At 41.9% G+C, this 14,025-nt stretch overlaps 1 protein-coding gene across 15 annotated transcripts in view; it reads right to left on the bottom strand.

Moving 5' to 3' along the window:
• The window catches only part of Anks1b (ankyrin repeat and sterile alpha motif domain containing 1B), a 1,024,799-nt gene that overhangs the window by 287,099 nt on the left and 723,675 nt on the right, over positions 1–14,025 (bottom strand). For all 15 annotated transcript variants that reach the window (XM_052753096.1, XM_052753098.1, XM_052753099.1 and 12 more), the window contains one exon: positions 7,825–7,977. In XM_052753096.1, the coding sequence (XP_052609056.1) occupies positions 7,825–7,977 (153 nt within the window). The remainder of the gene's footprint in view (positions 1–7,824; positions 7,978–14,025) is intronic.

Raw genomic sequence — 14,025 nt, 5'->3', positions numbered from 1 at the left:
CGTTTGTTTTTTTTTAAAACCAAAATAGCTTAAATTAAACTCTTGGCAATCCTTACACATCTTTAAAACAGATATGAATTCCAAGCTACAGACAGAATCTCTGACCTCCTTACTTCTCATTCATGGCATCTGCTTATGTCCATAATGACTAATGCAAACCTTGTACCTCCACATTGACAGCAGTATTAACCCTTCCCTGCTCCCTCTGACTCGTTACTTACAATCAGTCTCTGGCATGCGAGCATGCGCATTAGGTTTCAAAACTTTGAATAGTTTTTCCTGTGGAAGACATTTCTGGCGTTCCTTGTTCTTTCAGTATAATATCAGATTGTCCCTTAGGATGAAAGGGTTTCTCCACAGATCAACACGCACCAATGGTGATCCACATGCATGTGTATTTGCATGTCTGGAGCATGCACCAGTGGTGATCCACATGCATGTGTATTTGCATGTCTGGAGGACGCCTCCCTTTATTTTCTGCACTCTAGAGTAACTCATTAGGTATTCTGCTCTCAGGTCTCCTGGGAGAGAAGCGGTTTGTCACAGTTTACCAGTGACAAAGCTGAATTTCTCTAGTAACAAGTTCTGTCCTAAACGTCTTGAAAAGAAGACTTTTTCAGAAACAAAAATTTACCTGCCATATTAGAAATGTGAGAAAAACAGAGGAAAAAACTTCACTGGCTTCATGACTTATGGTTTATATTATGTGATTAAAAAAGGACAGTGCCCATGGAAAGGGACCATGAGCTGCAGAGGTTCCCACCATCATGGCTCATTAAGCTTAAAAATTGGAACAAATTCTAGACAGGTTTATATTTATTAGGTTCATGATGACTTGTGGTTGAATGCATCCCTAACCTCTGAGTCACTGTCCTGTTCTGCTCCCTGTTTCCAGAGCAAAGGTCTGGGGGGTTCTAGGTCAACGCTGAGGGTCAAGGGTCAGCACGCACACAGTTGGGGGTAAAGGCACAGCAATTTTGTACTTAAGCATCAACGTCAGATAAAAGGGGGTTGGTGGGAGATGTTCAGGGACCGGAGTTGAGGATGAGGAAGGACAGACACTGAGTCCTAATTCCTGAAGACTGGGGTGTACACACTAAATGGGGCTCCCTGTGCCTCCCCAGGGTGAGTTGTGGGTGGAAGAAGTAAACCCAATTAGCTGTGAAGGTGTGCCCCAGGGGACCAGTTCCCAGCCTAACTGTGGGAAAGTGATCGGGGTGGGGGAGTCAGATAGAAAAGGCAAAAGGAAACCAAAACCAGAGAGAAGAAAATCGGACAGATAATAGAGCACGGCCACCCGAGTCTCCCAGGAAGCCTAGGAACCAGCAGGCCAGGTATTACTGTCCTCTATTTATACTCCGTCCCAGGGAGGGGAAGTGACTTAGGGCCACATACCGAGTGGTGGATGCCGGCTTCAAAGCAAAGTGACCTGATTCCAAAATAAAGATGAAAGGAAAGAGGGCACATTTGAAACCCGACTTCACGGTGTGTCCGACCCTTTATAAACAGTACGTGAAATTTCCGTTTAACAGACGCTCACCCTTGGAGGGGGTCAAACCAAAACAGCGTCAGCCGCCCTCAAAGGCTTCTGAGGAATACTGACTATAATTTACCCTCCTTTTGATACGGCGTGATTGTAATTATGAAAACCGACTCTATTTATATAGACTCCTAATTTAGGCATGCCCTAGGTGCTGGAGGCAACGGTGGTTTGTATTACTATTATTTATTTATTTATTTATTGCCTCTGTGCCTGAGCTCGTCATGGCTGGAAATAGCTGTGTAACTGAGTTGCTGACTCAGCTCCTTCTCACACTCCACTTTTCCTCCCTGTGTACGTCAGCTTCACGTCTCTGCTTACTGTTTCCGATCATGCCATTCCCCCGGTTAAATCCTTTTCACGGTCCCCCCACTGATTACAGAGGCTGCACATGAAAATCACTCGGGAGGCTTTCAAGCACCTGAGGTCCCGGTGGTGCTCCATCTGAGACGGTGATGCAGCTGTTGGGATGTGGGGCCCGTGCCCTAGAGGGTATGAAGGAAACATGGAATCCGACTTTTGCTCAAGGCAGAGAGGCATGGGGATCACACTGCCTTTCCTGCCTGTAACAAGCAACAGTCCAGGTGAATCTGCAGGAAGTGCTGGGTTTCATGCTGCTGGACACAAGACAAGGACAGTGAGGAGTGAGGGAGAAATACAGGCTGGAAGTGCCCTCATTTGTAGGAAGGAGGGCCTGCCTCAGAAAGAGCTGGGATGTCTGCTGAGATGAGAAGGGTCCAGGGAAGCCGGCATGGTTAGAGCTTGCTGGGTAGAGAAGGGGCCAGCATGGTTAGTTTGCTGGGTAGATAAGGGGCCAGCATGGTTAGTTTGCTGGGTAGATAAGGGGCCAGCATGGTTAGAGCTTGCTGGGTGGAAGGGAGAGAGTACTGAACAGTACATGCTTATGAAGAACCTACCTGAGGCCAGACAACGAGGCACCTGGAAAGACTGGTGGGTATAACTCTCAGAGCCCAAATCAGACTGGTGATAGTTTCCATACTATTCAATGGAAAGCTCTGGGACTTCAAAGCCATGGTACAAGCGCTCAGCTCCTCTGCCCAATAGTGGGAAGTCCTAGCGACGGGCCAAGCAGTATCCCAGTGTCGCCCAATAAACCTTACACACAAGACCAAGGAACTTCCTTCTGTTCCAGAATATTGCTGAAACAAGTGAATGGGGAGACAGAATTATCCATCCCATGACAGGGTGAAATGCATCCTGTCTGTGCACAAAGAAACATGACCTGCATTCCAAGAACAAGGAGAAAGTCAACAAACCCTGACCAACCCCCAGCTGGGGAGGATGTTAGAATCATAAGGACATTAAAGGAGTTATTATAATTGTATCCCACATGTTCAACAAGTTCAGAGGAAAGATTGATTATGTTAAACAGAGATAAAGAAATAGGAAGGACTTTAGTCTGAACCCTAGAGTCTTAGCAATGAGAATATAATGGATAATAAGAGCAGTTAATTATAAGAAAAAAAAAAGATAAGTGAACTCAAAGACACAGCAATAGAAACTATTTAAATGAGTCAAAGGGTTAGGGAAAAAAACCTGAAAACTATTTCAAGAAACAATGACCAAAAAAATTTTTGATGGTCGTTAAAACCATAAGCCTCACATTTAAGAAGCTCCAGAAATTTAATACACAAGAGATGTGAATAAAACTACCTCAGTACATAAATCATAACCAAATAGAAATAATGCAGAAAGAGTCCAATGCATCGGCATCTTCAATGCTGTTACCTTAGGAAAGTATCTTTCAGAAAGGAAGGCAAAATAAAGCTTGTTCCAGAGGCACATGAGTTGGTAGAACTTACCACTAACAGCCTCCGACTCTTTAACATGTTACGGGAAGTCTTTTAGATAGAAGGAAATTGATGCCAGATAGAAATGAGGATCCACACAATGGGATGGAGAGTAGGGCTGGCTCCCTGGGTATGGGACTCATACAGTTTTATTATACAAGCAGCAGTTCTCTGAAACATCCTCTGCTTGGTTTCCTGTTCAGCAGTCCCTGTCTTTACATTCTTAATAATTTCAAACAAGGGGCTTTATACCTACAGCATTTAAAGTGATCAAGTCATAATCTCAAAGAATGGGGGCAAAATTAGCAAGTTTCCTTTAGAAAACTTTCCTACTACACCGTTACGGGGTTAGATTATTGTGGAATTTCCCCAGAAAGGCAGAAAGTAAATCATTGACGTTGAGGAAACCTGGCAAACCGTCCTGACAGCCCTACTTGAATGTAAGCACAGTTTCAGAAGTAGTTAGGCAAGAAGCAAATGACGAACTAATCAATTTACTGCTGCAAAAGTAATTCCAAATGCTATCCATTGGAGATGAGAAACAGCTTTCACAGGATGCATATGGGTGTTGCTGCCTTAGCTATGTTATTAACTCCTACCCAGAGGTATTAAAACCAAACACGCTATTAGATTTTTAGAAACAATCCTGTATTATGAGCAGAGATTTAAGAATGCATTGAAATCTCAATTTTTTCAATAAGAACCTTTGCCATTATTAGTATTGCAGGGTACACGGAGCCTGGGCTAGAATGATTTCCTTGGTAAATAATGGTAAAGTCAATGGGAAGAAATTAATTGCGGGTTCCACAATGAGGTTCACGAGTTAATGAATTGAACGGTGTTCAGAGTTATTTGGGTGTACCCAAGTCCCTTCAGTAGACACACAGAGATAAAAGAAATTAACATTGTTCTTTACATTTTTAATATCTTTTTATTGTCTACAAAGCAAATATCAAGTTATTTACATGGCCCTTAGCTTATTATTTTTAATTTCATAATTAATCTATACACATTTCAGGGAGTAAATATATTCCCTTCTATCTAAAATTTCTCCCATGCAGAGCTGTTGAGGTTGTTGGTAACAGTTAGAAACGTTCGTCAAACTGGCTAGTACCATATGCTGAGCCTGAGAAAGCTCTGAGAGGAAAATAAATAATGGACCTTTGAACTGCTAACTAGTCATTAATTCCCTTAACAAGCCTTTGGAGGGACAGTAACTCAAAGCAATGGTTCATGAGGATAACATCTGCAGAGGGAACAATTTGCCCGCAGTCTCTCCTGGCATGTTCCCATTTTAACACTAAAATGTCAATAGAAAGGTAGGAATGTGATGTTATTACCCATAGCGGCCAAGACCGGAGCACATCAGTCAGCACTGAATGTGAAGCCCAGACTCAAGAGCTAAAAGGGTCAATTGTTGGCCCAGGTTTCACGCTGGAATTTGAGACAGGACCGGGCTACAAAACCAACTGTGCTTCCTGCCTTAACTATTTCTCTGTGTTAATGGTGAGATTTCTATTCTTTTGTTTCCCCCCAACATTTTGGGTAGCTCTGGGTCCAAACCCCTTATTTGTTTATTCAAAGACATCAATATACACTACAGAGAAAAGGTCTTCAGGGGCTTTCCAAAGATTATAGCTTCAAATACACATTTGTATTATTCAAGTCAAAAAATCTGGACAGTTTCATACTTTCCTAGAAATGGGTTGCACAAGCTTATTGTACTTACGAGACAAATAACAGCACATTTACATTGGGTGTTTCATCACTACCACATAATGATGCTTGTGTTATTGTCATACCTACAGCCAGTCGACTTGTTCTCTGTTCTCTTGCCTCTACCAGTTGACCTCTGCACCTCTGACAGTTGGAGTTTGCCTTTCTGTCTTCACTTGACAAGGAGAAAAAGCCACCGGAACTGTGTGGCCCCCTTTAAATCAGCTACTCACTTCAGTGATCCCGGATGGAAGCCATCAACTAGTTATAGTGATCTATGATGGGAAGCAGTCTCTATAGTGATCCAGGATGGCCACCAGTCACTCCACAGTGATCCCGGATGGAAACCATCAACTAGTTATAGTGATTTATGATGGGAAGCAGTCTCTATAGTGATCACGGATAAGAATCAGTCACTCTACATGGATCCCTGATAGTTCTCTAAAGGCCTTCACTTTAATTTACGATTATGGTAGTTCCCTGTATCAGCCAGGAAATGACAGTTTATGGGTACTCAATACTGTATTAGTTGAGCCATGCACTACATAAGGGACCACCTCATACCTCTCTTCATTAGTTCAGATAAACAAAGGTCTTACTTTGTCTTCTCTTTTTTGATAGAAGAGTTTTGAATTGGAGAGTACTCAAAAGTTCGGCAAGCCACAAGGCACACCTTTCCCTCCTCACAGTAAAAAACCCTTAACAACCCCAAGCTCCTCAATGAAATGCCCAGCTCTAGGAGCTTTTTTTCTTTTCTAATTCTACATCTAAAGACTCAGTTTGCTCCCCCCCCCCCCACAGTAAGCACGTCTGTTGAGTTAAATGACTTGCAAAGTCTTCCCTTGTAGAGTGTGAACTTCCCATACAGATGCTACAAAAAATTTAAATCCAATGAGTTTACTGTAAGGAAAATATACTGCATTGACGGTAGACACTCAGGCCAGAGGACTTTGAACACAGCGAGTACGCTTTCAAACTTTGAGGCAATACTTACAACTTGAACTTCTCCCTGGATCTAAGTCAAACTGTAATTTAGCAAGTGCAGCTAAAAAGGAAACTAAAGAGGCAGCATAGGCACAAAGGCATATATATATATTTGAATTCAAAGGTGGTTATGATTAGTCTTTAGTCCCAGCAGCAAACCTGGGGGCCTTCCAGCGTTAGTGACCTCCCTGTCACCCAACACGAGGGTTACAACAGAGTCTTCCCAGAAGCCATCCTGCTCACTGGGAAGTACCACTGATGCCAATGAGGTAAATGACTCACATGCTACTTCACATCAACTCTTCAGTAGAGAACAACTGTATTCTGGGGGTATTGTATAGGACTAGTTTTCAAGTTATACTCTTATGCAGGATACATTTCAACTTGGAAACTGATTTGGCTAATCTTTGGAAATTGGCCTTGTTCACAAGTGCCTAAAAAGAGCTACGAGACGACCATCAAGTCTCACAGAGAATTGAAGTCTTTGCCCATCGCAACCAAAACCCGAGGCGGCTTCGATTTGTTCCTTACTACACAGACTAAGAACAATGCTAACTAGAGCTTCAGGTAGTGGCTTTCTTCTGGTAATGATAGCTTTTTGGGAGGGGATAAAAAGCAAAAAGTTAGGAGTTACTAATGGCAAGTGAAAGCTTCATATGATTTTTAGACTCAAGAACAACTTGTGTAAAATGTTCTAGGAGAGATATTATTTTTAAAGATACATTAAAACAGCAAAAGATAATTAGCTAAGAGTAATAATGCTCATTAAAATAATTAATGGCATGTAATACGTAGAAACTGGACTCTGGGACAGAGAGTAACATAAAATGTAGAAGAGAGAGAGCTAAGAAGAAGCAATAATAATTGTTGGCTTTATTTCACTTCGCAAATGCCTCCCCTCCCCCAATCATTAGACTACAAAGCTAAACAACCCTCTAAAAGAGTGATTTATCACTGTATTTTTTTAAAGAAGCATTTACAATGCCCAGACATAGCACAAATGCACACAATCATTTTATGTTGCCTTTTTATTTCATTCCTTCACTAATTAGTATTTAGAAAAAAAATGAGAGTAAGAAGAACCAGAATCAGAAAGACTGAGTTGATCTCTATGGACTTGAATATATGGCAACATATGTTGGCCAGCGTTTATAGAAAATTTATGCCAAGTGTATGAATAAAACAGAGACAACATACGATTGGACGCCAACTCCAGGAGATAACATTTTGATGATTACAGCAACCTGTTTAGCAAGAGCAGAAGCCATCCCCTCAAGCATGGGGTTTGAATTCTAATTAAGGGACGAAGATAAGGAAACCTGACAGAGTGCTAAAAAGAATGTTATTAAGAAACAAAAAAGCGATAATTCTCGCTTTTACTAGTGAACAGGGGCAAAGATCAGGCTGGGAGCTTATTTCGCCATCACATCCATATCCTAAACTGACAAGATTTCCTAAAATGGAAAACCCAGAACTTCTTGGAAGGTTTGGTTAGATAATGCAAAAAACCTCAAGGGTCCTCTCTTTATATCTCAGTCCACCATCTCAAAACGTCAAAAGACAATGACCTCAGAGTTAATACACACATACACACACACACACACACACACACACACACACACACACACACACACACGCTTATTTGTAAATCCTTATTAGATGTCCAAACAGTCACAAAGAAAGAAAAAGAATTCTCCAAATTCTCCATCTGCAGTCCAATTCCCTTCACATCAAAAGCCGAACAGTGAAGGTGTCAGAAAGAGAGTGACTTACATTGATAAGTTCACCCTCCCAGAGTTTCTTCAGCAGGTCCATTGACGTGTAGCCATTAATGAGGAAGGCTTTGGTGTAGTCACCCAGCTCAATGGAATCTAGCCACTCAGCCACAGAGGTGGGATGGTAGCCATCATGACCAATGGGTCTCATCTGTAATTAAGAACAATACGTTAGAAATGATTTAAACCAGCTCCCTTCTGTTCCAACAACAGGAAGCATCTTGCCACTTGCAAATTAATCTGTTATAGGGCATCAGATATTTCTGGATAGAGAAGTAAGGAAAAAGAAAAAACGCTTTATGAACCGTTTTAAATCATTAGTAATTTTCACGCTGAATTAGTTTTCAAAAATACACCCAGAAATTTCCAATTTAGCTGCTAAATGAACTCTGTGTTTGAGATGATGAAACATGTCAAACTTCTGTTAGAGACTTTCTTGGTATTCTGCTGGAATGGGATTGCAAGGGATGTCAGTTGAGCTGCCAGGGTTCGATGGGGGAAGGCGAGAGGGACCGCCGTTTCAAAATAGAGATGGTAATTCTCATATGCACAACATCAAAGTGTGTGAAAATACTGCATGACTCAAACATTCCAATGGCATTCACGCTTATGCAAGACATGTATTGTAGGTAGCGCACACACGTTGGAGAGACACAGTGCTGTGGCAAGCCAGTTAAAAAGAGGCCTTGAGTGTTTCAAGACCATGTGTTCTGCCTCAGCTCTACAGTATGTTAGACATGAATAGGGAACTTGCTGGCAGACAGGCTTCTATTTTTTGTCAGCTATATACAGATTTTTTTTTTTAAATACTTCAGAGGAACAAAGAGAAGTGTGACAGCAACATAATGTTTCTGAGTTTAAATTGGAATGTGAAAATAATTTCAGCAGGAAGAACTTCTGGGTTGAAAAAATTTATAGGGATTCTTCTAAGTCCTTTAGTCTTTATTTGAAATCTGAGCTGAATTCAGGGTTCTTGTATTGGACGCGACTCACTTCTGAAACTCCGGTGGCCCTGATGCTAGTTGCAGGGTTTGGTGCTGGAGTTCCTCAGGAGAGCTGCCCGCTCATCAGCATTCAGCAAAGAGCCTGCTGGGAGCAACTAAGTGGGCATGGTGCAGAATGGGATTTCCTCTTCCATCAGATTTAAGGAGATTAAATATTAATGGAAATCTATGAGAGTCTGGTTTGTGGGCAGAGGCAAAGACTGGTATAGGCACCCAGGATTCAGATTTTAATCCCAGCATCATGAGCTTTCTGTCACTATGCAGAGTCCTCGGTTGGGAACTTCCTTACCTTTTCATTTTAAGTGACCTTCCCCTCCTCCCTCCTTCCTGCTGTTCCACTCCTCAATCTAACTACAGGTCCATGTTTCAATACCCACCATTTCAAAGTTACGGTGCAACTCCTGACTGGCACCAGCCTCTCAGCTGTGTTAGATGGGTGTAATTTTTTTTCTATTGATTGACCCCCTTTTAGCTATTCACCAAATGCCTGTTCATGTGGCACTCACTTAGTATTTATCATACGGTGACAATAAATGGTGAGTCAGAGTTTGCAAAATGAAGTTCAGTGGCATGTACAAATAACTGAGTGTTGTGTATAAAACTGGAGACCGGGACCCAAAGTGGAGGCTCAGAAGATATATTGACACTTTCCTGTTTGGTAGATTACAAACTACAGGGGTGAGGTGCATTCTCCCTGGCTTGTTAACAAGTGGGTGAGCCAACATAAACGCTTACCCCAGACACAGGAGGCGTCTCTTATGGAACAAGTGGAAAAAGGGCAAAAAGGAAGACAGAGGAACATTGGAGTTGAAATTAACAACCTGGCAGACATCCTGTTAGCAGTCCACCCAGGAAGCTGATCAAGCCAGCAGTGGCTACTACGGATAGGCTTAAGAGTCCTTTGTTCCTTCCCAGAGAACTGTGTAATAGGTTTTTCACAGGTTACCCCCAAGCACTCACACACAATTCCAATTCCTGGAAAAGGTCAATCATTGACTGCCTGCCACACTTAGGTTACTCAGTGGTCACTGGTAGCTGAAGAATCAGGAGTATCCTCCAGACAATTGTAAAGCAAACCCAATGGACCAAGGATCTTCTCTAATATCTTTTGTTTTGTCCCAATACTGAACAACTGAGATTCAGAAAAGAGGGGAGGGGGTCAGTCTCTTGGAAGAAAACTTAGGGTGTGTGTGTGTGTGTAAGGGATAAAAATAAAACTGGGGTTGAAATGGGTTAGAACTGAATTTTTACGTTTTACACCATGAGAACATTGTTGGACAGATCTAAATCACACTAAGAACTAGCAAAGAGAGTCAACTGAACTTCACTGAAGGCAGGGACTGGGAAACACACTACACTAAAATCTCACTGAATATAGACTGCTCAGTGATCTGGTTCCTTCTATAAAGCAAGGCCCACCCCAAAGAGGCAAGAGTGACAGGAATTTTGATGAGGTGACAGATGGGTGAGCAGAATGCAAAGGTGCAGATACTCTGGAAATGGGTATATGTGCCTGGGTAGGGCAGCATCCATATGTTCGCTTATTCAATAAATACTCAGCACTTATTTCTGGTGGAGACTCTGGAAACAGCAAAGGACAAATCAGTTAGAATCCCTCCCCCATGGTAACTGTAATTCTAAATTTTAAAAAATTTGTGAACAGATGACCAGCAAATTCTGGAGGTTCTGCATACCTGACAAGAGGAAACCTTCAGAGCCAAGTAAGGTTGCAAAATGAACTTGTCACACAGTTAATGATATGCAGAGTGGTTACTGAGCGGCACAGCAGCTTCTTCCAAAGAAGTTGTCCCATCTGTTCCTTTAATCTTGCTTCTAGTGCCACTACCCGGCTCGGGTTCTCATTACCACTTATTCAAACGAATGCAAAATCCTTCCTCTTGGCCTCCCACCTTTGGTTCAGCTTATACTCAGTACTACCTTAGCCATGCTCTTAAGTCTACCCTTGGACCAGAATCTATAGTGATTCCTTTTAGAGAAAAGTCTAAATGTCCTATCCCAGCATTCAAAGCCAACTGAAATTAACCTGGTCTCTCACTCTCCTGCTATATACACCAGTGATGTGACTGAACACATGCACATGTCAACAGTATGGAGTTGCTAACCACTCCCACACCATGAATTGTACAAGGCACTGTTAATACTTTGCTTATATAATTTCCCATGCCTGCAAGGCTCTTGTCTTATTTCTAGAGTTATTTTTCAAGGTCTGAAATCTTCATGAATTATAAAACACATATTTAAAATAAATTTTTTAGACCATCTCATATCTTATCGCTATCATCCACGTAAGTGAAACAACCAATTTATATCCTTCAGCTCAGAACAAAGCTCCTACCCACACTTCTCAGCTAGTGAGGTGACATCACTCCTTTGCCCAAGTAGAAGCTTAGGAAACAGTCATCAGAACTCAGGAGGATGACGCTACCTACTGATTTGATTTCCAAGATGGCTTTCAACTCAGTCTCCTTCTTCCAAAGAGGACTTCAGAATTTGATAGTCCCAGAAATGCTACTGATTTGTTGGACTATCTTTGGCAAATTATGTAACTATTTGAGTCTCACATCCCTCTTTTTTAAAATACCGACCCCAAGTATTGTGATAGTTTGTGATAAAGTGTGTAGATTGCCTAGCATGCTGATTTGGATTAATAGCTACCCAATGACTCTTGGTTCTCTTCTTGCCTTGCTGCTTTAAATGGCACCTACACACAGACTGATCTTACTTTCATCTTTCCCCTTGACTGGTTGTTACCTTTTCACTTCAAATTCAAACTCTCTTGCCCTTTTCCCTCCCCCCCTCCCCTGTGCTTCTTCCCTCTTTCATCTGGTTGTAGACAGGGCTTACTTCTGCTAACATCTTTTCTTCTCTACCTTTCAGTTCACAACTCTGTTTTTAGACATTTCTGACAAGGGAATCCAAGGATCCAGAAATAGTTTCAAGTTCTTTGCTCTCTTCCTCTATTGGAATTACACTTCTGTGCCCTACGCCAGGGAAACCACATTGAGTCTCACTGTGGCTCCCAGTTCTGTTGATGATGGTCCATCGTATGGTTGGTTAGCAGTCTCTCTGCTTCTCCTGTACCACTCATGCTTTTCTGCTCTCCCTATGCTATATGTACACACATTTATTCTTACATTATCCTGCAAGACTAATATCTGCTGAGTACTTGTATAATTGCTAGTACTAGGAGACAAACAAAGACTTACAAAGTTAAATTTAACCCAAAGCTTGGAATTAGGTTTGGAGCCCACCCAGGAAAATCCAGTCAGTGTTAGGTCACGACAGCTGACCTGTAGACTGATGAGTTAGAAAAAGAGACACTCTTGTTATTATTATCAACTACTGTGGTTTTGATACACAAGGGGAAAAACTGACTAGAGTTACTAGTTATCTGAAAGCCTTTGGTATTTATAACTCTAACTCAGCCTCTTTCATTCACGAGTCCATTGGCCATTATTGGCATGAGGTTGAGGAAGATGAAGGAAGCTGAGCTAGCCAGCATCATCATCCCTCCTACCTCACTGTGCTCCATCTTTATCCACCATGAATGAAGTCAGTCTTTATTGCATTTGCTTATTGCGTGAGTTTGATTATTGGGGCACACCTCCATGCCTCTGCTTCTGTTATTATTTTCTTTAGCAGAAACCCTTCTTCTACCTGCTCCCGCCCAAGATTTCTCTAATGCTACCTTACTTTCAAGTGAGCGTTAATAATATACTAACTTCACTGGATTCCCTGCCCTTGGTGAAGAAATAAGGTCTTAGGAACTTTTGTGGTCTCCAAGGCCTCCATCAGAACATCTCACACGCTGCAGGCATTTGTTAAATGTTTATTGAATTATTTAAATACACACAGAAAAAAATGACAAGTTCATTTTCAGTGGTTTGGTACTCATTTGTGGGAGACCTACATTTTGTACTCTATGCCATAAAAATTAGGGATTTTTATGACCTGACACTGGGAACATTGAAAAGTCCCGTGTATCAAGAGCCAACTTTGATATGATAAGTATGCTTACTATCAAATGCAATGGATTTCATTGCAATGCCTCCCTGGGCAGGCCACCTTGCCCTCCCTGGCTTCAGTGTTATCTACCAATGGCTATGAGACAATGGCCTCAAAGCTCTTCTTTACAGGAACCCCAAAGTGTTGTAATTCCATGATTTATAAATTAATTGTAATATAGTATCTGATTTACTCATCCAATTATCAAAAAAGTAATTAAAAAAACCCAAATAAGCCCAATTACAAAACTGCAAGATGGAGAAAAAAACGAACAAACAAACAAAAAAACAAAAACAGGAAGGGCATAGACGATAGGTCAGATAGCGTCCGTCTGTCCGTCTGTGTTTCTTTCCTGGCTCTTTGGCAATACCCTCAAGGTAGTAGCGTAACTGTTGTTCAAATTAGCAACGATTAAGCTCTTTCTCTAGCAGGAACTTCTGGTGAGCCGCGTTAGGAAGTGACAGCCCAGGGCCTGCCAGGCCAGCAGTACTGTGGAGCATGCGCAGGAGTCGGGCACAGTTGGTGATGTGAGAGGCACAGTGGGCGGACAGCAGGCATTCCTAACGGTGGTTCGCAGCAAGGCAGCCGGGTTTGACTCGCTGAATTCCAAGTCTGGGGAAAACCTTAGCTGGGACCAAATATGGAAATAGCAGCCAAACTTTAGTCTCCACTAAATTCAGATATGCTAAAGCATTTACCACATGCCGTCCATGCTGCCTTGTGCCCGGATGTCCTTCGAGAGTCTCTTGGAATATACCTAGCCTCAGACAGTACTGTACCCACCCATCAGAGGGATAAGGTGAGCACAGGGACTGTAGGAAAGGGCTCTGTGCACTCCCGACCTTCAGGGAGTCAGCTCTGGAATGTCTCTGGCTCTGAGGCTGCCTATGCCAGTTCAGCTAGGAACTCACATTTTAAATGTTTTGTGTAGGAATGAAAAGGAAGAAATGCTTTACTGGCTTTAAAAAGAAATGTTAAAACCAATGAAGCGGAAGGCTTATAGGACTAAAGGATCGCTATAGCCCTTTTCCTTTTCAGCCTCATTTTATTTGACATACTTAGACCAGTACCTATTAGTATATTTATATATATATTTACAGTAACATGAGAGATACAAGAATATCCTTGAACGTTGTCATTCATTCTGTGAAATGATTCCAAGTGGAACT

Source organism: Peromyscus californicus, unplaced genomic scaffold, assembly GCF_007827085.1.
Source record: "Peromyscus californicus insignis strain IS unplaced genomic scaffold, ASM782708v3 Scaffold_24__1_contigs__length_46423439, whole genome shotgun sequence".
Lineage (NCBI taxonomy): Eukaryota > Metazoa > Chordata > Mammalia > Rodentia > Cricetidae > Peromyscus > Peromyscus californicus.
The sequence above is the reverse complement of the archived record's forward strand: the minus strand, read 5'-3'. Positions and strand labels throughout refer to the sequence as shown.